At 43.1% G+C, this 24,640-nt stretch overlaps 3 protein-coding genes and 1 pseudogene across 7 annotated transcripts in view; 3 read left to right on the top strand and 1 right to left on the bottom strand.

Annotated features, from left to right (window-relative positions):
• IQCF3 (IQ motif containing F3) overlaps nucleotides 1-3,118 on the top strand; it is an 84,952-nt gene extending 81,834 nt beyond the window's left edge. Inside the window, exon 7 of one of the 3 annotated variants that reach the window (XR_011563030.1) lies at nucleotides 2,149-3,117. The gene's annotated coding sequence lies outside the window, so the exon portion shown is untranslated. Of the gene's footprint in view, nucleotides 1-2,148 lie in introns of all 3 variants that reach the window. The other 2 variants (XM_070776599.1, XM_070776607.1) reach the window with 2 other exon arrangements.
• Nucleotides 3,119-3,196: 78 nt separating this feature from the next.
• LOC109575874 (small ribosomal subunit protein eS7-like) lies at nucleotides 3,197-3,839 on the top strand (annotated as a pseudogene).
• A 2,203-nt stretch (nucleotides 3,840-6,042) lies between these two features.
• IQCF2 (IQ motif containing F2) lies at nucleotides 6,043-8,242 on the top strand. Of its 2 annotated transcripts, none has more exons than XM_070776597.1 (3): nucleotides 6,043-6,256; nucleotides 6,715-6,801; nucleotides 7,553-8,242. In XM_070776597.1, exons 1-3 carry the CDS (start codon nucleotides 6,230-6,232, stop codon nucleotides 7,937-7,939), a joined length of 501 nt encoding a protein of 166 aa, XP_070632698.1. In that variant the 5' UTR covers nucleotides 6,043-6,229; the 3' UTR covers nucleotides 7,940-8,242. The 2 variants fall into 2 exon arrangements, with proteins under 2 accessions (XP_070632698.1, XP_019839746.2); XM_019984187.2 differs by lacking the exon at nucleotides 6,043-6,256 and adding an exon at nucleotides 6,494-6,537.
• An 11,250-nt stretch (nucleotides 8,243-19,492) lies between these two features.
• On the bottom strand, nucleotides 19,493-21,435 carry LOC109576004 (IQ domain-containing protein F5). Of its 2 annotated transcripts, none has more exons than XM_019984279.2 (2): nucleotides 21,349-21,435; nucleotides 19,493-19,967 (listed from the first exon to the last, which is right to left on the bottom strand). In XM_019984279.2, the coding sequence occupies exons 1-2, from the start codon at nucleotides 21,350-21,352 to the stop codon at nucleotides 19,522-19,524; spliced, it is 450 nt and encodes a 149-aa protein (XP_019839838.1). In that variant the 5' UTR covers nucleotides 21,353-21,435; the 3' UTR covers nucleotides 19,493-19,521. The 2 variants fall into 2 exon arrangements, with proteins under 2 accessions (XP_019839838.1, XP_019839837.1); XM_019984278.2 differs by lacking the exon at nucleotides 21,349-21,435 and adding an exon at nucleotides 20,305-20,420.
• Between the last annotated feature and the right edge of the window lie 3,205 nt (nucleotides 21,436-24,640).

The raw sequence follows: 24,640 nt of genomic DNA, 5'->3' as shown, positions 1-24,640 counted from the left end.
CCAGTTCTAACTGTTGCTTGCTGACCTTCATATAGGTTTCTCAAGAGGCAGGTCAGGTGGTCTGGTATTCCCATCTGTTTCAGAATTTTCCACAGTTTATTGTGATCCACACAGTCAAAGGCTTTGGCATAGTCAATAAAGCAGAAATAAATGTTTTTCTAGAACTCTCTTGCTTTTTCCATGATCCAGCAATGTTGGCAATTTGATCTCTGGTTCCTCTGCCTTTTCTAAAACCAGCTTGAACATCAGGAAGTTAACGGTTCACATATTGCTGAAGCCTGGCTTGGAGAATTTTGAGCATTACTTTACTAGCATGTGAGATGAGTGCTGTCTAGGTTGGTCATAACTTTCCTTCCAAGGAGCAAGCATCTTTTAATTTCATGGCTGCAGTCACCATATGCAGTGATTTTGGAGCCCAAAAAAGTAAAGTCTGTCTCTGTTTCCACTGTTTCCCCATCTTTGCCATGAAGTGATGGGACCAGATGCCATGATCTTAGTGTTCTAGATGTTGAGTTTGAAGCCAACTTTTTCACTCTCCTCTTTCACTTTCATCAAGAGGCTCTTTAGTTCTTCTTCACTTTCTGCCATAAGGGCAATGTCATCTGCAGATCTGAGGTTATTGATATTTCTCCCAGCAATCTTGATTCCAGCTTTTGGAATTGGCCTAGGAATGCTCTTGGGTTAGAAGAATTAACAGTTAAAATGGTCATGCTACCCAAAGCAATCTGCAGATTTAACACAATCCCTATCAATTTTTTCATGACATTTATCACAAAACTGAAACAAAAAATCCTAAAATTTATATGGAACCCAGAAAGACCCAGAACTGGCAAAGCAATCCTGAGGAAAAAGAACAAAGCAGGAGGCATGACGCTTCCAGACTTCAGACAATACTACAAAGCTACAGTAATCAAAGCAACATGGCACAAAAACAGACCTATAGATCAATGGGACAGAATAGAGAACCCAGAAATAAACCCATACACCAATGGTCAGTTAATCTTCAACAGGGGCTTCCCCGATAGTCCAGTGGTTAAGAATCCACCCTGAAATTCAGGGGACAGTGGTTTGAGCCCTGGTCTCCACATGTTGTGGAGCAACTAAGCCTGTGCACCACAACTGCCGAGTCTGTGCTCTAGAGCCCAGGAGCCGCAATACTGCAGCCTGTGTGCCTAGACCCGAGCTCCACAGTAAGAGAGACCACCACAATGAGAAGTCTGCACACCACAGCCAGAGAGTAGACCTCACTTGCTACAACTAGAGAAGGCCCTTGCACAACAAAGACCCAGTACGGCTAAAAATGAAATAAAATAAATCTTTTTAAAAATCTTCAACAAAGGAGACAAGAATATATAATGGGGAAAAGACATCTATTCAGCAAGTGGTGTTGGGAAAGTTGGACAACCCCATGTGAATCAATGGTTATGAGAGGGTAACAGGTAGGAAAGCAAGAAGTCCCCAAGCGGCAGGAGGAAATTAACTGCAAGTGGCAGACATTTTTTCCTTCTTTACAAAAAATTGAGAGAGACACCTGGTTCTGCCTTGAGTTAACCAATGTGTTTTTCTCATGGAAATGTTTTTCTTAAGCTATGTTAATGAAACTATGTATTTGCTTAGGAATCTGCCTGCTGAACGCTGAAGAATTGATGCTTTTGAACTGTGGTATTGGAGAAGAATCTTGAGAGTCCCTTGGACTGCAAAGGGATCCAACCAGTCAGTCCCAAAGGAAGTCATTCCTGAATATTCCTTGGAAGGACTGATGCTGAAACTCCAATACTTTGGCCACCTGATGCGAAGAGCTGACTCATTGGAAAAGACCCTGATGCTGGGAAAGATTGAAGTCAGGAGGAGAAGGGGATGACAGAGGATGAGATGTTTGGATGGCATCACTGACTCAATAGACATGAGTTTGAGTAAACTCCAGGAGTTGGTGATGGACAGGGAAACCTGGCGTGCTGCAGTCCATGGGGTTGCAAAGAGTTGGACATGACTGAGTAACTGAACTGAACTGAACTGAATTCCAAAAGTCCCCCCACCTGCCTTGGGCTACATAAGCCTGCACAGCATGGCCTTTCCCACCTCACTCTTTCAGTGCCCTTCCTGGTGGCCCTGCTAATATCAATGTGTTTCTCTTGTTGCCTCACCTAGAATTTGAATGATCTGAGAGTGAATCTAATCATGGATTGGTCACCTGAAAGCCAGAAGTGGAGTGTTATGATTTGCCTAGTTCAACTAGTCAGCAGAAGGAAGCCATGGGCAATCATCAGCCATTCATGAAACAGCTGCATGAGGAATAGATGAAGTGGTCAGGTCCTTCTCTTGCCCTCTACTCTACTTAGGCAAAGCATGTGTCTGTCAGCCTTCACTCAAGAATAACCTCTGAGCTCTACCTTCTAAAGAAAGTGGGTAGTCTTACCATGAAGATATCCTATCATGGGTGTACAGGGAAATTGTCAGGGCAGTATTTTTCAAATTTCATCAATGGTCCCAATGATGTGGAAAGTTTAATTAAAGCAGACTGTGAACCCCATCCATCATTTCTGGCTCAGTATATCATGTTCCAAAGAATGAGTATTTCTAATAAATTTCCAAGTGATGGTGTGGCAACTTATCTAGGGAACACCACTATAGTAGAAAAATCTATAATTCTTACCCTTCTGAATGGGAAAGGTCAGTTTCTGCCTCCTATAAGTCTTCTCCTATGTGTCTCCTTTACTGCTCATAAAAAATACTTTATATTTGACACTTTTGGAGCATCTTATTTCTGGCCTTTCCCGTCTCAAGAAAAAGGGTTTAAACTAAAAATTCCATGTTTTAATCCTGCATTGATCTTTTTGATGACCAGTCTCATCATTAGTCCATCCAGGAGCTCTCCCAGAGTCACCACATTAGAACAAAGGATACTGCTAACACTCAGGAAATCATAAGAATTTCAGGAACTCTGTATCAAAATCCAGTTCAAAGACAAAATATTAGAACAAAAGATACTCCTCATGCTCTTATCACTTAAGAAATTACAAGAGTGCTTCCTAGGACTCTCTAGGCTTCTACCATTTCTCTGTGGTTCTTCTTGTTTCTCCACTCATGCTATTCCTGCCTCTTCCCCTCGCCTCCTGGATTTAACAAGCTCTCCTGAGGCCTAGGCCTCAAAGTGTTGGGGGAAAACTGTATCAGCCACATTGGCAAGATCAAAGCCATGTTCATTTCCAGGGCAAAGATCATGAAGCCCAATGGTGAGAAGCTGGACAAGTTCTGGTCTGAAATCTTCTACACCCTCCTAGAGTTGTAGATGAACTCAGACCTGAAAACTCAGCTGCGGGAGCTGAACATCACAGCTGCCAAGGCCACTGAAGTTAGTGTTGGTCAAAAAGCTCTTTTAATCTTTGTTTTTATTCCTCAAATGAAATATTTCCAAAAATTCCAGGTCTGACTACTGCGTGACTTGGAGAAGTTCAGCAGGAAACACGTCGTCTGTTGCTCAGAGAAGAATTCTGCCTAAGCCAACTCAAAAAACCATACAAAAAAATAAGCAAAAGCATCCCAGGAGCTGCAGTCTGACAACCGTGCATGATGTAATCCTGGAAGATTTGGTTTCCCCAAGTGAGATTACAGGCAAGAGAATCTGCAAGAAACTGAATGGCAGCTGGCTCATAAAGGTTCATTTGGATAAAACACAGCAGAACAACGTGGAACACAAAGTTGAAACATTTTCTGGTGTCTGTAAGAAGCTCATGGGTGAACTCCCCAATGGTTCAGTGGTTAGGAATCTGCCTGCCAGTGCACGGGACATGGGTTCGATCCCTGGTCTGGGAAGATTCCACATGCCATGGGGCAACTAAGCCCATGCGCCACAACTACTGAGCCTGTGCTCCAAAGCCCATGAACCATAACTACTGAAGCTCACACACTATAGAGCCTACAAACCACAAATACTGAGTCCACACGTTATAACTACTGAAGCCTGCCCACTCTAGAGTCAGTGTGCCATCTCTATTTATTATAATTAATAAATACTACTTTTGAGCAGCTGACTTTTAAAATATGTGTTTATTTATTTTTGGCTGCACTAGGTCTTCATCACTGCTTGCAGGCTTTCTCTACTTGTGGCGAGCAAGGGCTACTCTTTAGTTGTGGCGCATGGGCTTCTTATTGCCATGGCTTCTCTTGTGTGGAGCACACACTCTAGGGCACGAGCATGGGCTCTAGGGCACTCAGGCTCAGCAGCTGTAGCTTTTAGGCTCTAGAGGGTAGACTCAGTGGTTGTGGCGCATGGGCTTTTTTGCCCTGTGGCATGTGGGATCTTCCTGGACCAGGGATTGAATCCATGTCCCCTGCATTGGCAGGTGAATCCTTAACCACTGGACACCAAGGAAATCCCAGCAAAGCACTCCTGAGAAAGAAAAGTGAAGCTGGAGGAATCAGGCTTCCTGACTTTGGACATACTACAAAGCTACAGTAATCAAAAAAACACGGTACTGGCACAAAAACAGAAATATAGATCAATGGAACAAGATAAAAAGTCTGGAGATAAACTGTCACTCCTGTGGTCACATGATCTATGACAAAGTAGGCAAGAATATACAATGAAGAAAAAGAGTCCCTTCAATAAATGGTGCTGGGAAAACTGGACAACTGCATGTAAAAGAATGAAACTACAACACTCCCTAACACCATACACAAAGATAAACTCAAAACAGATTAAAGACCTAAATGTAAGGCTGGACACTATAAAATTCTTAGAGGAAAACATAGAATGCTCCTTGACATGATTTGCGGCAAGATTTTTTTTTATTCATTTCCTATAGTGATTAAAATAAAAACAAAAATAAATGAGGTCTAATTAAACTTAAAGTCTTTTGTACAGCAAAGGAAACCATAAACAAAACAAAAAGATAAATTTAAGAATGTAAGAAAACATTTGGAAGCAAAGCAGCCGACAATGGATTACTTCCCAAAATATATAAACAGCTCATGAAGCTTAATATCAAAAAACAACCCTATCAAAAACTGAGCAGAAAATTTACAAAAGACATCTCTCCAAAGAAAACATACAGATGGCCAAAAAGCACATGAAAAAATGCTCAGAATCACTAATAAAGAAATGCAAATCAAAACTACAGTGAGGTATCACTTTATACCTTCAGAATGACCTTCATCAAAAAATCTACAAACAATAAATGCTGGCAAGGGTGTGAAGAAAAGGGAACCCTCTTGCACTGTTGTTGGGAATGTAATTTGATACAGCCACTGTGGAGAACAGTATGGAGGCTCCTTAAAAAACTGAAAATAGAACTACCATATGACCCAGCAATCCCACTCCTAGGCATATACTCAAAGAAAACTTTAATTCAAAAAGATACACACACCCCAGTGTTCCCTGAAGCACTGTTTACAGTAGCCAGGAGATGGAGCAACCTAAGTGTCCATCAACAGAGGAATGGGTAAATAAGGTATCATACATTTATACAATGGACTATTACTCAGCCGTAAAAAGAACAAAATAATGCCATTTGCAACAATATGGATAGACCTGGAGATTGTCATATTAAGTGAAGTAAGTCAGACACAGAAAGACAAATATCATATGATAGCGCTTACATGTGAAATCTTTTTGTAAAAAAGGTACAAATTAACTTTTTACAAAATAGAAGTAGAGTCATGGATGTAGAAAACAAACTTATGGTTATGAGGCCATGAGGGGGAGGATAAAGTGAGAGTTTGGCACTGACATATATACTCTGTGTGTGTGTGCTCAGTCCCTTCAGTTGTATCTGACTCTCTGCGACCCCATGGACTGTAGCCCACCAGGCTCCTCTGTCCATGGGATTTTGCAGGCAAGAATACTAGAGTGGGTTGCTGTGCCCTCCTCCAGGGGATCTTCCCAACCCAGGGGTCGAACCCGCCTCTCTTAAGTCTCCTGCATTGGCAGGCAGATTCTTTACCACTGAGTCACCAGGGAAGCTCCAATTTGAAAGATATCACCTTCAAAATCTACCTTGCACCACGCATTTTTGTTTTCTGTTTAATTAATTTTATATTGTTGTTTTTATTCTACTGCTTTCTAGATCCATCTGGTCTCTCTTTCTAGTTTCCTATGGTGCACTGAGGTACTAAAACCTGAATCCAGGGAAGACAGGAAGTGCTAAGTCTGAGGAGACACAAGAGAGCTGAATGGAGCTATACTGCCATGGTCCCTCTTGCCGTCCTGTGTGACTAGTTTTAAGAGAGGATGTGGACGGGCCTCACTGGAGGAATGGTACACAAATGCCCTATCTTTCCACTCTGAGCTCTGATACATTTCTTTTTTTTTTTTTTTTTTCTGATACGTTTCTGACAGAAGGGAAGTGGACAGGTAATACAGATTCCCATGGATCTTGTTTCTGAGGAAGACTCAACCTATGTGCAGATATCCTAATCCTCATGTCATAAAGCCATTGTTAACTCAGGGCTTTCCCCCTCATATGACTTGTGCCAGACCTTGGGAAGCAGATAAACGAAGGAACCATCAAGAGACAAGCCATGGGGGTTCGGTTTTGTGTAAGAAACATGTTCAGATACTTTAAACAGGCTTGAGGGTCGGTAGGACTCACTCAAGACTTTATGAGTTTGGGAAAAAGAGGGGATGTGAGGCAGTAGGTAGCTTTTGTGCAGAGCCATAGAGAGAAACAGTAGTTTTCACTCTCCCATTCATTTCCCATTTATTTCTGATAACAGAAAGATGGCCATGTAATTCAAATTATCATTGAGAACAAAGAAGAAGTAACTATGAAGAAGATGAAAGAGCAGCAGAAGAAAAGAGAGGTAGGTAAAATCTCTGTGTAATGTACAGATATCCAGGACATTTATGTCAGTGTCATGAGGATGTGGAATTGTGCCTCTTAGGCCACAGTTATCTTTGAGTTTAAGATAGTCAAGAGTCAATTCAACATTGGCTCATTTTCCCTCCACTCTGTTCTCAGCATGAACTCTGAGTCTGGGTTTGACTGTGACATGACGAGTGAATGGAGAAAAGGAAAGCCATCAAGAAACACACAAGCCAGGAGATGAGAATGTGAAGACCCTGAATTAGAAAGAATGTTCTCAATATGTAGAAGCTTGGAGTAGAATATATGATAAGGGTGTTAAAAACCAACAACTGTATTGAAATACACTGTTGTGGCAGAAAGCAATCAATCAATAGGACTAGAATTAGCAGAGAATACCAGGCAAAAGCACTATGAAACCAAACCTCCAAAACCCAATAAGCACTGATGGGGTAGAATATGACTAACAAAGTCCCTCATACCCCTAATGCTTACTTCTAGTTACTAATGTTTTTCCCTTGATCCATGTACCTGAGAGGTAGTCAGGAGGAGGATGCTGTGACTCTGAGGCAAGGTGATGTGTCCTTATCGGCAGAGAAGAACAGCACCTAGGGCCTCTTGATCAGTGTCCTGCTATCTGCCCTGAACACTCCAAAGTAGGGATATTAAGAGAACCAGGCCCTTTCCAGAAATATCCTACAAGTTGGTGGCAGGCAGTTCTCTGAGTGGTCTCTCTTGTCTCTGCCTAGAAAACTAAAAACGGAAGAAGAGTAATAGCAGCCAAGAAGATCCAGGCCTGGTGGCGTGGCACCCTAGTACGCCGGACATTGTTGCATGCAGCCCTGAGCACTTGGATCATTCAGAGCTGGTGGAGACTGACAAAGGACAGGCTGCTGCAGAAGAAGCGGAGGGCAGCCCTGAGTGATTATGCACTCAGAGAGAGGGCAGTGGTCAAGCTCCAGTCTTTGGTCCGTATGTGGCGCATCCACTGGCGATACTGCCAAGTACTCAATGCCATCTATGTCATCCAGTGCCACTGGCAATGCCACAACTGCCAGACCTGTGCCCTCCTCCGGGGCCACTGTGTAGTCACAGCCACTCACCTACAGTTTCACATTGAGATCATTAACCCCTAAGGGATGGCAAGAAGGGGCACTGTGTCTCCTGTCCCATAGTAAAGGTCTAACCTGACATAAAGTATGTCTCATGGTTTCCCCTCTGCTAATGGAAATTTTAGAACTTAAGCCATGCTGCCTCCTCTTCTCCCTGGGAAAGAACTTCAGTGAGGTTCTCCCTTTGTGCCCACGAACCCTGTTCTGGACTGACAGTTCCGTATGCCATGTACTTAGTTGTCAAAACAGAAACTGAGGTCCTAGTCTACCTATATGTATAACAGAGTCAGAAGTCCCAGCTCCCATTCCCAACCCCATTCCTTTCTTCTCCACTGGGAATCTGAGAGTCAGGTAAGCTGCATCTTCCTGAAGACTCTGGGTACCTTTGCACGTGAGAATGGACACTGAGGCTTTTCTCTGTCCTCCTGGGGTTGGGGGGTGGTCTCAGATGCCTTAGACAAGGTGTCTTTGGCAATCACCTAGTGGAAAGGCCAACCTGTGGCTGACTCTTCTGGGAGGAGTGTAGTGCAGCCCCAGGTGAAGGGCAGGAGACCAGCCTTAGTGTTGATGAGACTGGGCATGCTGATGAGCAGGTGATGACCCTGGGGACTGGCAGAAAACAGGAGTTCATGACATTTCAACTCCATCTTCCCAATTCCCTTACCAGAACTCCTCTCCCTGAGGGCTGTACAGCAAACAGGGCTCCCACTGATTTTACCTCCATCCCTACTCTTGGCTCCATTCTCACTCCTATGGTCATACTAATCCAGTGCTGCTCAATAGAAATTTCTGTGATGATGGAAATGTTCTGTATCAGTGCTGTTCAGTGTGGTAGCCACGAGCCACACGTGGTTATGAAGGACTTGAAATGTGCCTGGTGCAATTAAAGAATTGAGTTTTAAATTTTATTTAAATTAATTTAAGCTTAAATAACCACATAGGGCTAGTGGCTATTCCGTTGACTAGTGTGGCTCTAGACCTTACCATCGGAGAAGGCAATGGCACCCCACTCCAGTACTCCTGCCTGGAAAATCCCATGGACGGAGGAGCCTGGTAGGCTGCAGTCCAATGAGTCTGGGGTCGCTACGAGTCGGATACGACTGAGCGACTTCACTTTCACTTTTCACTTTCATACATTGGAGAAGGAAATGGCAACCCACTCCAGTGTTCTTGCCTGGAGAATCCCAGGGACGGGGGAGCCTGGTGGGCTGCCTTCTACGGGGTCACACAGAGTCGGACACGACTGAAGTGACTTAGCAGCAGCAGCAGACCTTACCATTACCAATAACTGTACTGTTGCCCAAATTGCTTTTTCATTCCATTCTTTTTTATTTTATTCTCTTCTTCCAGTTCACCTTTCAAATATCACTAATAGAATGTTTCTTCAGGTGTGAAAATATCTTCCAATCTATTTACTCTACCATTTTTTTATAGCCATCATCCCTGACAAGCCCTTGTATCTATCTTTATCCAGTTCAGATTCTATATTTAATTATTGTGATCTCTCCCCTGAACAACATGACTTCCTTTGACCCCTATCTCTGCAAAGGTGTGTGGAATGAACTTAATCATCTACCTGCTTTGTGCCTGCAGAAGAGTAGCATGACACTCAGCTCGCATTCAACCATGACGCATGGTCCCAGTTCACATTCATGACTGCAGACCTCCACTGGACAGATTTCCCTATAAATTTCTCTGGTGTGATTGCATTTCATTTTTTCTGAATTGAATAATTCATAGTACCTCCTCTCCAAATGCCCAATTCTACTTCTCCGCTTGAACTCCAAAATGATGATATATGTTACAACATACTTAACTGACGAAATGGAAACAGACTGGACCCCCATCTTCCTACCACCTTATTCTCCATCCCAGCTCCATCTGGACCACACTTGCTGCCTTCCCTCCAGTTGAAATAAATGAAGAGTCTTTGATCCCATCAAAGGCTAACCCCTCCACTATCCTGCTGCCATCTCGAGGTGTTCGATCCTGCATTCATAACCGTATTGTCCAAAGTATCAATGTCTACCTCTTCCATCTTTTAAAAATGCCATCTTAATTTCTGTCCAGTTCTCTGTTTCTCCTAATAGCAAAACATGCCATCACTGTTTCCATTTCTGTTCCCACTATTTTCTCTTCAACCCATTCCAATCAGGCTTATGCCCCGCTCACTTCACTGAGACTGCACTGATCAACATCACCAACATTCCAGCTGACCAAATCCAATGGTCATTTCTCAGTCCTTATGCATTCTCTCTACATCAGGCTACAGAGTTAGCTACTCCATTCTTGTTAAAATAATTTTTAAAGGCAAACAATAAAAATCATACCACTCAATCCATAAGTACTTTAATATGTGTTCTTAATAGAAGACCTTTGTAAAAAATATAACATCAGTATTATCATATCTTTCAACAGTCACAATGATTCCTTGATATAGAATATATATGTACCCAATAACTGAGCTTCTAGATACATAAAGCAGGATTCTTCTGTACTCCTTTGTACTCGCCCACTACTCTCCACCAGACTCTAGTAACCACTGATCTGTACTCTGTACCTATTGTTTTCCCTTTTCCAGGACATCGTAAAAGGAATATTTTGTAGCTTTTTGAGTCTGGCTTCCTTTCATTTAGCATAATGTGTCTGAAACTTCTCTCTGGTATTGTGTGTACTCATTTGTTTTAATTGCTGAGTGGTATTCCATTTAAAGAATGTTATCAGAAGTTTTTACCAGGTGAAGGATTTGGAGTTTCTTCCAGTTTGAGTGGTTAGAAATTAATCTGCTATACATATTTGGTTTTGTGTGTGTGTGTAAACAAGTTTTGCATTCTATTTAGCTAAAAACCTAGGAGTGAGAGCTTCCATTTCTACTAGATGGTGTAACTCATTTCCCTCCCTTTCCTCTCCTCTGAACACAAACTAAATACTCTGGAAATAATCCAACAGACAATCATAAAAGGACTCTGAAATGTGGAAAGATGGCAGATTATCTAGGAATCTCAAGATTTTTAAAGGTGCACCTCAATGAATTCCCTGGGTTTTGTTTTCTCTGCCATACATCTCACACTGGACATCAGATACGTCTGCAACCTAGTACCAACAGCAGGCATAGGGAAAGCAAAAGAAAACAAAGTGAGAAGCATGCTCCCTCTGGTCAAAGTAAGAGAAGCCCAGCAGAGACTCAGCAGGGAGATCCATGTCTAGTGGCAGCAGCAGACCGAATTGCCTACAGAAGTGACTCCAGTACCTGTATAAGCCAACCCATCCCATGCCCCACGCTCACTGGTAGCAGTAGGCATAATCTGCTCACAGCAACAGTGGAACCCAGGCTTATCCACCCACACCACACCCCGTATCTGCCAGCAGTGATGACGCAGTCTGTCCTCAGCAGCAGTAACAGCACAATCCGTGTGGGCTAACCCACTGCATTTCTCATCTGCTGGCAGAAGCAGGCTTGATCTGCCCACAACAGTAACAGCAGAACCTGAGTAGGCCAACGCATCTCCCACCACAAACTAGATGGGAAGAAGGAGTGGGGTCCTCCTGTACCCCAGCTCCAAAAGGCCTAGAATCTCCTCGCTTTCCACTCAGAAGGCAATCCAGACCCAGCAGCCCCTGGCTGTCTGTCCAGCCACAGAAGATCCAGAACAGGAGCCTCCTGGCCCTTTACCCAACAGCAAAGTACAGTCCAAGTAGGCCCTTCTCTCATCCAGTAGCACCAACAGAGACAGAGTAGGAAACCCATTTGGCATCAGCTGGTCAGAGAACAGGCCAGGGTATTGCTCTCTACTTCAGAAGTCCAACATCCTAAACCCTCCATCTAATGACAAGAAGGAACCTAGGAAAATGCCTTCAACATTGCAGGTGGCACCAGAAGGGGTCCAGTGGAACCAAAAGAATAAAGCAGACCAGAACTGCATTGAAGGAACCCAGAAAAGAAAGTTCTCATTGGAAATAGGGTCCACAAAAGTAGGCCAGCATCCACATGCTAAACCTAAACAGGATGCTGCCTTCTAGAACAGAAGATTTAAATAGCATCAAGAGTCTCCTAATATCCAAAATGTCCATTATACAGTAGAAAATCACTCACCATACCAAGAAACAGTAAAAGTGTGATGTTAGATATAGGTTTCTTTTTATCAAGTTAGGGTAGTTCCCTGTATTCCTAACTCACTAAGAATTTCCTTTTTATCATGAATAGGCATTGGATTGTGTCAAATGATTTTTCTGTCTATATTAAATAGCCATGTGATTTCTCTTCTTTGGCCTGTTGATATGGTGGGTCAATTAATTTTTGAATGTTTAAAGTAGCCTTGGGACTTCCCTGGTGGTCCAATGGTTAAAAATCTGCCTTCCAGTACAGGGGACACAGACTCGATCCCTGGTCAGGGAATCAAGATCCTACATGCTAGGGGACATCTAAGCCTGCCACACCGCAGCCACTAAGCCTGTACCACAACTCCTGAGCCCATGCACTCTGGAGCCCACACCACAACTACAGAGAAAAGCCAACATGCCACAACTAGAGAGAAGCCCTTGTGCCACAATAACCCACATGCTGCACTGAAAGATCCCACATGCCACAGCTAAGACCCAATGCAGCCTAATTGAGTAATTAATTATTGTAAAAGCCTCCTTCACTCTCTAAAAATAATAAATAAAAGTGAAGAAGCTTTGCTTACCTGATATAAATTTCTACTTGGTCCTGGTGCATAATTTCTTTTGTACATTTTTGGGTTTGATCCGCTAATGTTTTGTTGTGGATTTTTACTTCTAAGTCCCTCTAGCAATGTACAAGGATTCCCTCATCTCCACACCCTCGTCAACACTTACCATTTATGTTTTTGATAATAGCCATTCTAACAAGTATGAGGTTATATTTCACATGGTTTTGATTTGCATTTCCATTATTAGTGGTGTTGAGTACTTTTTCATCTGTTAGCCATTTGTATGTCTTCTTTGGACAGATGTCTAATCAGGTCACTGGCCATTTTAAAATCAGGTTTACTTTTGTTGTTGGTTGTTTTTGCTTTTCTTCACTATTGGGTTATTTGAGTTCCTTGTATGTTTTAGCTATTAACCCCTTATCAGACACAAGTCTTGCAAATACTTTCTCTTGTTCTGTAAGGTGCTTTTTCATATTAGTGATTGTTTCCTCTGTTGTGCAGAAGCTTTTTAATTTCCTGTATCTCACTTGGGTTTATTTTTGCTTTTGTTGCCTGTGCTTTTGATGTCACATATAAAAAAAATAATTGCCAAGACCAATGTCAAGCAGTTTTTCCCTTCTCTTCTTCTAGGGGTTTTGTGGTTTTAGGTGTTACACTTAAGTCTTTGATCCACTTTGAGTTGGTTGCATGTGATGTAAAAGAGCGGTTCGATTTCATTCTTTTGCATGTGGATATCCAGTTTTCCCACCATTTACTGAAAAAGACAATTCTTTATCAATAGTATTTTCTTGGCACCCTTGTCAAATATTACTTTACCATACATATATGTATGTGTTCATTATTGGACTCTCAATCCTGTCCCATTGGTCTATGTGTCTGTTTTTTTTCCAATACCATTCTGCTCTGATTATTATGGTTTTGTAATATAATTTGTAATCAGGAAGTGTGATGCCTCCAGATCTGTTCTCTTTTCTCAACAATACTTTGACTGGTTCAAGGTCTTTTATGGTTATATGCAAATTGTAGGATCATTTTTTTTCTATTTATGTGAAAAATGCCATTGTAATTATGATAGGGACTGCCCTGAGTCTATTGATTGCTTTGTGTGGTAAGGATATTTTAACAATATTAACTTTTCTGAGCCCTGAACATGGGATATCTTTCCATGTATTTATGTTCTTCCATTCTGTTAGCTTTCAATATATAGATTTTTTTTTTCAATATATAGATCTTTTACCTCCTTGGTTAAATGTATTCCTAGGTATTTTATTGTCTTTGATACAGTTGTAAATGAGACTTAATTTCTTTTCCAGATAGGTTATTTTTAGTATATAGAAATGCAATTGATTTTTGTATCCTGCAACTTTACCGAATTTGTTTATTAGTTCAGTTTACTGGTAGAGTCTTTACGGTCTAGTTGAAGGCATAATTCCAGAAACTTGGACAGTAAATTGTGGCTAATTTTGGTTAATTTCAGCTCTCATCATGACCCGCAAGACATTTATGGCAGGCAGCCATAAATGAGTTCTAGAGAAATGTGTACGAAGCTTGCAGAATCAAAGGTAAGCAATAGAGTCTGTGCTTCAATATTGGTGGGGATCTGTGCTCAGATTGCTGATGGCTGCTTGTTATCATAGAGGTACAGAAACGGGTTGGGGGGGGCACTGTTTCATTTCAAGTCCCATAGACAATTGTTGCAACGCCCTCACCCTCCACCTGAAGTGACTTCCACGGGATTTAAAGAAAACCTTTTTCCCTCCTCCTCCTTTCTTTTTTTCCCCTTTTTGGAAGCCAGACAATCAAGGACTAGGACACTTAAAAGCAACCACATATAAAGGAGAATTTTAAAAGTTACCATGTATTCCCAGGGAAATGTGCAGGCCCAGAAAACCCCAAAGATGATCTTAAGTTTACACCTTATTTTGATCCTCATCACAGAGACTCCCTACAACAAACCAACAAAAACAGCAAAATCAGGGAAAGAGTGAAAATCTGACCTCTAGAAGAACCACATTGTGAGATTAAATGTCCAACCATTTTTTTAACATTCATGTCATGTATTTATTTGGTACACTGGGTCTTATGTGTGGCATGCAAACTCTTAGCTGTGGCATATGGGATCTAGTTTCCTAACCAGGGATTGAGCCCAGGCTCCCTGGTTTGGGAGCATGGAGTCGTAGCCACAAGGCCATCAGGGAAGTTCCCTCAATTGTCCAGTCTTCAACAAGAACAACAACAACAAAAAACTACAAGGCATACAAAGAAAGGGAAAATTATGGCCCATTCAAAGGGAAAAAGTAAATCAACAGAAACAGTCCCTGAGAAAGGCAAGAGGGTAGCATTAATATAAAAATACTCTAAACAACTGAACCTTTAAGACCTTATGCTAAGTGAGATAATCACAAAAGGACAAATATTGTATGATTCCACTCATACAAGGCATTTAGAGTAATCGAATTCATAGAGACAAAAAAGTAGAATAGTAGTTGCCGGAGGTTGTGGGTACAGAGTTTCAATTTTGCAGATAAAGTTCTGGAGACAGTTGTGATAGTTGTACAACAATGTGAATATGCGTAATGTTACTGAGCTCTTTACTCAAAAATGGTTAAAATGGGAAATTTTATGTTGTATATATTTACCACCATTTTTAAATAGTAGTTTTTAAAGACTTTGGGGAAAAGAGCAAAAGATGACACAGGCCTCCATGTTGCATGATTACATTGATGCACCATTTACATAGACCACACACTGAAGGAGCCTCCCTGGAGTTGGCGGACTTGGCAGCCCTGCAACTTCAACTCTCCTAGCCATGGCAGCAGACACTGCTAATCAACCACAGACCCCACTTATCCAGCACCAGACTCTTAAAATCCTCCACACCGAACCCCAGGCAAACCCTGTGTCTTCCTCAGAGCTGATTTATGAGATGCCAAGTATTTGCCATCTTGGCAAATACGTGAAGAGATACCCCACTTTCAAGGTAAGAGAAACCCAAGTAAGACGATAGGTGTTGCAAGAGGGCATCAGAGGGCAGACACATTGAAACTATAATCACAGAAAACTAGTCAATCTAATCACACAGACCACAGCCTTGTCTAACTCAATGAAACTAAGCTATGTCCTGTGGGGCCACCCAAGATGGGTGGGTCATGGTGGAGAGGTCTGACAGAATGTGGTCCACTGGAGAAGGGAATGGCAAACCACTTCAGTATTCTTCCCTTGAGAACCCCATGAATAGTATGAAAAGGCAAAATGATAGGATACTGAGAGAGGAACTCCCCAGGTCGGTAGGTGCCCAATATGCTACTGGAGATCATTGGAGAAATAACTCCAGAAAGAATGAAGGGATGGAGCCAAAGCAAAAACAATACACAGTTGTGGATGTGACCGGTGATAGAGCCAAGGTCCGATGCTGTAAAGAGCAATATTGCATAGGAACCTGGAATGTTAGGTCCATGAATCAAGGCAAATTGGAGTGGTCAACCAGGAGATGGCAAGAGTGAATGTCGACATTCTAGGAATCAGCAAACTGAAATGGACTGGAATGGGTGAATTTAACTCAGATGACCATTATATCTACTACTGTGGGCAGGAATCCCTTAGAAGAAATGCAGTAGCCATCATGGTCAACAAAAGAGTCCGAAATGCAGTACTTGGATGCAATCTCAAAAACGACAGAATGATCTCTGTTCGTTTCCAAGGCAAACCATTCAATATCACAGTAATCCAAGTCTATGCCCCAACCAGTAATGCTGAAGAAGCTGAAGTTGAGCGGTTCTATGAAGATCTATAAGACCTTTTAGAAATAACACCCAAAAAAGATGTCCTTTTCATTATAGGGGACTGGAATGCAAAAGTAGGAAGTCAAGAAACACCTGGGGTAACAGGCAAATTTGGCCTTGGAATATGGAATGAAGCAGGGCAAAGACTAATAGAGTTTTGCCAAGAGAACACACTGGTCATAGCAGACACCCTCTTCCAACAACACAAGAGAAGACTCTACACATGGACATCGCTAGATGGTCAACACCAAAATCAAATTGATTATATTCTTTGCAGCCAAAGATGGAGAAGCTCTATACAGTCAGCAAAAACAAGACTGGGAGCTGACTGTGGCTCAGATCATGAACTCCTTATTGCCAAATTCAGACTTAAATTGAAGAAAGTAGGGAAAACCACTAGACCATTCAGGTATGACCTAAATCAAATCTCTTACAAGTATACAGTGGAAGTGAGAAATAGATTTAAGGGACTAGATCTGATAGAGTGCCTAATGAACCATGGATGGAGGTTCATGACATTATACAGGAGATGGATCAAGACCATCCCCATGGAAAAGAAATGCAAAAAAGTTCCATCAGCAGATGAATGGATAAGAAAGCTGTGGTACATATACACAATGGAGTATTACTCAGCCATTAAAAAGAATACATTTGAATCAGTTCTAATGAGGTGGATGAAACTGGAGCCTATTATACAGAGTGAAGTAAGCCAGAAGGAAAAACATAAATACAGTATACTAACGCATATATATGGAATTTAGAAAGATGGTAACAATAACCTGGTGTACGAGACAGCAAAAGAGACAGTGATGTATAGAACAGTCTTATGGACTCTGTGGGAGAGGGAGAGGGCGGGAAGATGTGGGAGAATGGCAATGAAACATGTAAAATATCATGTAGGAAACGAGTTGCCAGTCCAGGTTCGATGCATGATGCTGGATGCTTGGGGCTGGTGCACTGGGACGGCCCAGAGGGATGGTATGGGGAGGGAGGAGGGAGGAGGGTTCGGGATGGGGAACACATGTATACCTGTGGTGGATTCATTTTGATATTTGGCAAAACTAATACAATTATGTAAAGTTTAAAAATAAAATAAAATTGGAAGGATAAAAAAAAATAATAATAAAAATAAAAACGAAAAAAAAAAAAAAAAGAAATGCAAAAAAGCAAAATGGCTGTCTGGGGAGGCCTTACAAATAGCTGTGAAAAGAAGAGAAGCGAAAAGCAAAGGAGAAAAAGAAAGATATAAGCATCTGAATGCAGAGTTCCAAAGAATAGCAAGGAGAGATAAGAAAGCCTTCCTCAGCAATCAATGCAAAGAAATAGAGGAAAACAACAGAATGGGAAAGACTAGAGATCTTTTCAAGAAAATTAGAGATACCAAGGGAACATTTCATGCAAAGATGGGCTTGATAAAGGACAGAAACGGTATGGACCTAACAGAAGCAGAAAATATTAAGAAGAGGTGGCAAGAATACACAGAAGAACTGTACAAAAAAGATCTTCACGACCCAGATAATCACAATGGTGTGATCACTGACCTAGATCCAGACATCCTGGAATGTGAAGTCAAGTGGGCCTTAGAAAGCATCACTATAAACAAAGCTAGTGGAGGTGATGGAATTCCAGTTGAGCTATTTCAAATCCTGAAAGATGATGCTGTGAAAGTTCTACACTCAATAGGCCAGCAAATTTGGAAAACTCAGCAGTGGCCACAGGACTGGAAAAGGTCAGTTTTCATTCCAATCCCAAAGAAAGGCAATGCCAAAGAATGCTCAAACTACCGCACAATTGCACTCATCTCACATGCTAGTCAAGTAATGCTCAAAATTCTCCAAGCCAGGCTTAAGCAGTACATGAACCGTGAACTTCCAGATGTTCAAGCTGGTTTTAGAAAAAGCAGAGGAACCAGAGATCAAATTGCCAACATCCGCTGGATCATGGAAAAAGCAAGAGAGTTCCAGAAAAACATCTATTTCTGCTTTATTGACTATGCCAAAGCCTCTTTCGGTATGGATCACAATAAACTGTGGAAAATTCTTCAAGAGATGAGAATACCAGACCACCTGATCTGCCTCTTGAGAAATTTGTATGCAGGTCAGGAAGCAACAGTTAGAACTGGACATGGAACAACAGATTGGTTCCAAATAGGAAAAGGAGTACGTCAAGGCTGTATATTGTCACCCTGCTTATTTAACTTATATGCAGAGTACATCATGAGAAACGCTGGGCTGGAAGAAGCACAAGCTGGAATCAAGATTGCTGGGAGAAATATCAATAACCTCAGATATGCAGATGACACCACCCTTATGGCAGAAAGTGAAGAGGAACTAAAAAGCCTCTTGATGAAAATGAAAGTGGAGAGTGAATAAGTTGGCTTAAAGCTCAGCATTCAGAAAACTAAGATCATGGCATCTGGTCCCATCACTTCATGGGAAATAGATGGGGAAACAGTGGAAACAGTGTCAGACTTTATTTTTTGGGGCTCCAAAGTCACTGCAGATGGTGATTGCAGCCATGAAATTAGAAGACGCTTACTCCTTGGAAGGAAAGTTATGACCAACCTAGACAGCATATTGAAAAGCAGAAACATTACTTTGCCAACAAAGGTTCGTCTAGTCAAGGCTATGGTTTTCCCAGTGGTCATGTATGGATGTGAGAGTTGGACTGTGAAGAAAACTGAGCACCAAAGAATTGATGCTTTTGAACTGTGGTGTTGGAGAAGACTGTTGAGAGTCCCTTGGACTGCAAGGAGATCCAGCCAGTCCATTCTAGAGGAGATCAGTCCTGGGTGTTCTTTGGAAGGAATGATGCTAAAGCTGAAACTCCAGTACTTTGGCCACCTCATGCGAAGAGTTGACTCATTGAAAAAGACCCTGATGCTGGGAGTGATTGAAGGCAGGAGGAGAAGGGGATGACAGAGGATGAGATGGCTGGATGGCATCACCGACTCGATGAACATGAATTTGAGTTAACTCCGGGAGTTGGTGATGGACAGGGAGGCCTGGCGTGCTGCGATTCATGGGGTCGCAGAGTCAGACACGACTGAGCGACTGAACTAAACCTGAACTGAAGTGTTTGCCATCCTTAGCCTAATGACCTTCTTGAGGTATGTCTGACAAAAGAGCTGGGGACACAGATATAGCAGACCTGGTCATTCCTTTATTGGAAGTGGTATGCATTGTTGTACTCTACAAGCTTGTGAACCCAAAGAGATTTCAAGTTGAAGATTCAGTTGGTTTTCTTTGAGGTCATAATGGCCCTGAATGAAACCACGGGTATGACAACTATGCCAGCGCCAATAGACCTGGATGATGCGGACGGCATGGAGCAAACGTAAATAACGAAGGCGGATGCACCACATGCGGACCCAGGATTGTAGCTTGACCACTGCCCATTCTTGCCTTGCGAAGGCATCTAGGGCCACCCGTCGCCTGTTCTCCATCAGCAGCACCAGTTTCTGTTTCCACCAGCATTGAATGATCCATGCTCTGAGAGCCGCATGCAGCAGCGTCCTGCGCACCAGAGTGCCCCGCCACCAGGCCTGAATGGAAACAATCGCCTTGTTTTCTTCTTTTCTCATGATTCTTACTTTGGGGCCTTAAAAGAGAAAACAGAGGACACTTAAGAAACACATACATTTTGGCCCTAAGTTGTGGCAGGAAGGGGCCATTTCTCTGACGTTTGGGAGATCTGTCGTGAGCAGCAGCTGCACCTCGAGATCGACTAAGTGTCCTGCTTCTGCCACTCTCCGGTTAATGGACATGGGAGCCTCATCTTGTCCTCTGGGTCTCAGGGTCTCCGTCTGTACAATGGAGGTGCACCTGCACTTGCAACCTTACCCAGTTTTGCACGGACCTGGTTGACCATCTACAGCAGGAACACCCTGATCTAGAAGTGAAAGAGATAGCCATTTCACCTGGACCTGACCACCTACCTGAGAACCATGACTCTTCCCTTCCGTCGCCTCTCATCTGCTGGAAGAGTGGCATTTTTGCTCTCCCTGCTGTCTCACCTCTGACTTCAGGTTAAACCTGCCTGCTGCCTCCCTCTGCCTCACCAAAATGTTAAAAGATTCCTGCACCTCACACACTTTAAGCTCTTAACACCAGTCAACACGTACTTCATTACAAAGATACACGCGCATATGTGCATGCGCTCACACACCCCAGTCTTCCTGTACCTTGGCCTTTGCATTGCCCAAACACAATCCTCACTTTGAGTCTCTCAACCGTGTGAGGCCTGGATTCACACTCTTTGCCCTCCTCCTTAGCACACACCTTGGCTAGACTCTCAACCTAAGGAAGAAATAGGGGGAAAAGACAGCCAAGGAGGGGTCACCCCCTCTCCATTTCCTACTCTGTGTGGTGGCTGTTCGTTCCAGTTTGCCTAGCATATCCTGGGTCTGTGCCTGTTGTCCTGGTGTGATGTTGATAAGTGCCCCTTTCACTCCCTGAAGCATCTGCCTTTGGAAAATAAATTACATGGTCACAGACCTTTGAGTCACTCCACTGGGCCACAAGGGCCAGAGATAACACAAGTCAAGGCTCTCCCCAACACAGTATCCCAGATCCATCTACCCAGGGAAGGGTGGGAGGGCAGTGGCAGTGGTGTGGGTAGGGTGTTGGAAGTGGAATCCCTTGCTCCCCTCTCCTTTGCTCCTTCAAGCTCTGTTCTATCAGTGAGACTTCATCATAACCTGTGATTATAATTTGGAAGGTTTGCTGTCCTTATCAGAGGTTAGAGAGAAAAACATAAAAGTAAGGGTGCCCTCCCCACCACTAGGTGCCAAGTCAGCCACACACGAGGCTTCCTGGACTTTCCTAGGATCTCAGACATGAGAAGGGATCCTATCCTGAGCTAACTATGGAGATGTACCCAGCTCCAGAAAGCTTGGGTAGATCTATCTCATAAGACATTAAATGCCCATTGTTTGGGTTGGATAGTCAAACCCCCTTAGGTCTTAACTCTACTAAATTACCCATGGTTAGGGGCTAGATGTTCCCATTGCTTTCAGGTCTGCTGTCCAAGCCAGTGCTCTGGCCGGAAGAGATGGAGGGGAGGAAGGAGAGAGCATGATGTCATAAGGGCACCTATGACTCAGGCACCAGAATGACTCCCAACGGCTGAGCCCCTTCTAAGGAAAACTTAAGAACCTGTCCTTTCTTTCCAACCTAAATGAACACAGTTCTGGCTACAAAGAAGAACACCTCAAATACTGACCCACTGATGGAAAGGTATATAACGTTGCTCATTAAAGCCTACCTGGTATTCGTTAAGAGGGTTTTGGTTCATTTGTTTTTTAAATTTATTTTATTGAAGTAATTGATTTATAATGCTGTGTTAATTTCTGCTATACAGCAAAGTGGTTCAGTTATATATAATATATATACATTCTTTTTCATATTCTTTTCCATTATGGATTATCATAGGATATAATATACAGTTCCCTGCACTACACAGTAGGACCTTGTTTATCCATGTTATACATAATAGTTTGTGTCTGCTAATCCCAAACTCCCAGTCCATCTCTCCCCAACTCTTCCTCCTCTTTGGCAACCACAAGTTTGTTATCTATGTGAATCTGTTTCTGTTCCGTAGATAAGTTCATCTGTGTCATATTTTAGATCCTACATATGAGTATCATATGGTATTTGTCTTTCTCTTTCTGACTTACTTCACTGAGTATGATAGAATTCAATTAATTTATTTTAATGGTTATTTTTATTTGTTTGTTTGTTTGGCTGTGCCAGATGGTAGCTGTCATGCTTAGAATCTTTGATCTTCATTGCAGCATTCGGGATCTTTTAACTGTGGCATGTGGGATCTGGTTCTCCAACCAGGGGTAGAACCGGGCCCCTTGCATTGGGAGTGCAAAGTCTTAGCCAGTAGACCACCAGGGCAGTCCTGATTTCAGTTCGTTTAAACAATGGTATACCAAATAACAGTTAAAAGCAACGAGTGTGCCCTCTATGTACTGATATAGAAGATTGTACAAGATTTAGCAAGATTAGCAAGTTCATCAAATCAAAATGAACTAAATAAAAGCATAGATTTATACACATATCCTGTAAAGGTATTAATTTAAAAGGTGGTAGAAATTAGGAAGATATCCACAAAAATTAACAATGATCATCTCTGATGAGGATATCAGAGTTGGGGGAACAAAGTAAACTCCCTTCCTGTGGCTAAACTTCCTATGTCTTATCTATCTGTAAGTCTCCTGTTTATTAGGTCCCTGGGAAAGCAAGAGGAGAAGGCAATGGCACCCCATTCCAGTACTCTTGCCTGGAAAATCCCATGGACGGAGGAGCCTGGTAGGCTGCAGTCCATGGGGTAGCACAGAGTCGGACACAACTGAGCGACTTCACTTTCACTTTTCACTTTCATGCATTGGAGAAGGAAATGGCAACCCACTCCAGTATTCTTGCCTGGAGAATCCCAGGGACAGGGAAGCCTGGTGGGCTGCCGTCTATGGGGTCGCACAGAGTCAGACATGACTGAAGCGACTTAGCAGGGAAAGCAAGAACCACACAGGCCAGAAAACCCCTAAGACCTCAGGACCAGCCAGGACCCACATCTCAGGCTCAAGTGGCCTCAAGCACTCTTCTATATTCTTCTTCTTTCCCTGAGGACCTCAATGTCGCAGTGAGGAGACGGGGGGTCAGTCAGACACCGCACAGGGCCCCACCTCTTCCTGTTCCTGGCCTCTAAAGACCCGCTTGGCTATAGTGAGGCCCTGGTCCCCTCAGGGTCACAGCCCCGGGGGTCACAGAAATGCATTGCAGTGTGAAGAGGGAGTGTGGAGGAAATCGGTGTGGGGCTAGGGGGAGAGCAGTTGAAGAGAAGAGGAGGAGGGCATTGAAGGCTGAAAGGGAGTGTCAATGTGAAGATAATGAATGGGAGAGTGGAAAGAACAAGAGTAAATTGGAGAATGCGGCAATAGTGGAGTACAATGCCTGGGACAGTGAAGGCACAGGAAGCATCCCTGTGAAGATAAAGGTGTTGGCCAGACTCCTGGGAGACCCACATCAGTTTAATGTCCCCATTAGTCTGCCTCCAGAGTCTAGCCCCTAGTCACTACTGTCCCTGATGACGTTCATCCCACTTCACAGATGAGGAAACTGAGGTGCTGAGACCTTACAACTGATTAGGGAAGAGGCCAGGGACTGGGGTGTTGGTGGATGTGGTGACCCTAGAAGCAAGGAGGGTGTTGGGGTTTTGAATGCCACTAGGACCTGCTCAGACTCAAGCCAGTGGGCAGGGAGGAGCCTCCTCAGGGGCTGAGGAGCACAGGGGTAACATCATCCAAGGGGAGTTTTTGCAGGTGTGCTGGCTTGATCATGATGAGGGTACATCTCCTGAGGCTGGGGTAAGGGACATAGCACAGGAAACCAAACACAGGCAGCCCTCAGAACCACTTCGGGTGACCACAGAAGTACCAGCATTCTGGGGTCTCTCCCCATTCTCCTACCCTATCCCCACCATTCTCTGCCACCTCTACCAGAGTTTCCTCCTAGAGGGCCTCAGTAGATCCCTTCTGGGAGGGGCAGAAAGAAATAAGGAGGAGTCAATGAGTGTCAGTGGGATCAGCCCCTTGAATATACTCCCAGCCCCAGAGCCTGAAGGGGAAGGAAAGCAGGTTTGCTGGTCCTAGGGGCCTCATAGAGGTTCCCACTATTATATAAATGAATCAGCAATTCAACTCTTCTCACAGAAGACATAAGAGATGTGGTTTTGATCCCTGGGTCAGGAAGGTCCCCTGGAGGAGGGCATGGCAACCCACCCCATATTCTTGCCTCCAGAATCCCGTGAACAGGGGAGCCTGGAGGGCTATAGTCCATGGGGCTGCAAAGAGCCAGACATGACTGAAGTGACTCAGCATGCACACTCACACTCCTAATGTAATTATAGTTTCGTGTATATACTTTTTTCCTTCTTTTTTAAAAATTTTGTAATTTTATGTATTTATTTATGGCTGTGCTGGGTCTTCTTGCTGTGTGGGTTTTTCTTTAGTTGCGGTGGCTTCTCTTGTTGCTGAGCACAGGCTCCAGGGCATTCCAGGGAAGCCCCAAACATTTGCAGTTGATTCTGATGGTAGGGAACCTTTGGTGTTCTTAATTGGACTAAACATGATTCCCTTCCCACTCTGACTGCCAGTTTTTAAGGTGTGTAAATGTAACCTTCTTTCCTTGTTCTTTTGCTAAGGCTGGATTTTTATGCTATTTGACATTCACACTGAATGATGAGGATTATTAGCCCCACTTCACAGC

Source organism: Bos indicus, chromosome 22 (genome assembly GCF_029378745.1).
Source record: "Bos indicus isolate NIAB-ARS_2022 breed Sahiwal x Tharparkar chromosome 22, NIAB-ARS_B.indTharparkar_mat_pri_1.0, whole genome shotgun sequence".
Classification (NCBI taxonomy): Eukaryota; Metazoa; Chordata; class Mammalia; order Artiodactyla; family Bovidae; genus Bos; species Bos indicus.
The sequence above is the reverse complement of the archived record's forward strand: the minus strand, read 5'-3'. Positions and strand labels throughout refer to the sequence as shown.

Bases quoted from the DNA above. Each gene is read 5' to 3' on its own strand.
- IQCF2 (XM_070776597.1), top strand. From the start codon at position 6,230: ATGTGGACGGGCCTCACTGGAGGAATG. The intron at 6,257-6,714 runs GTACACAAATGC...TTCTGATAACAG, and splicing joins CGGGCCTCACTGGAGGAATG to AAAGATGGCCATGTAATTCA. The intron at 6,802-7,552 runs GTAGGTAAAATC...GTCTCTGCCTAG, and splicing joins AGCAGCAGAAGAAAAGAGAG to AAAACTAAAAACGGAAGAAG.
- LOC109576004 (XM_019984278.2), bottom strand. From the start codon at position 20,359: ATGCCACTCTTCCAGCAGATGAGAGGCGACGGAAGGGAAGAGTCATGG. The intron at 19,968-20,304 runs GTAGGTGGTCAG...TTCTCTTTTAAG, and splicing joins GGAAGAGTCATGGTTCTCAG to GCCCCAAAGTAAGAATCATG.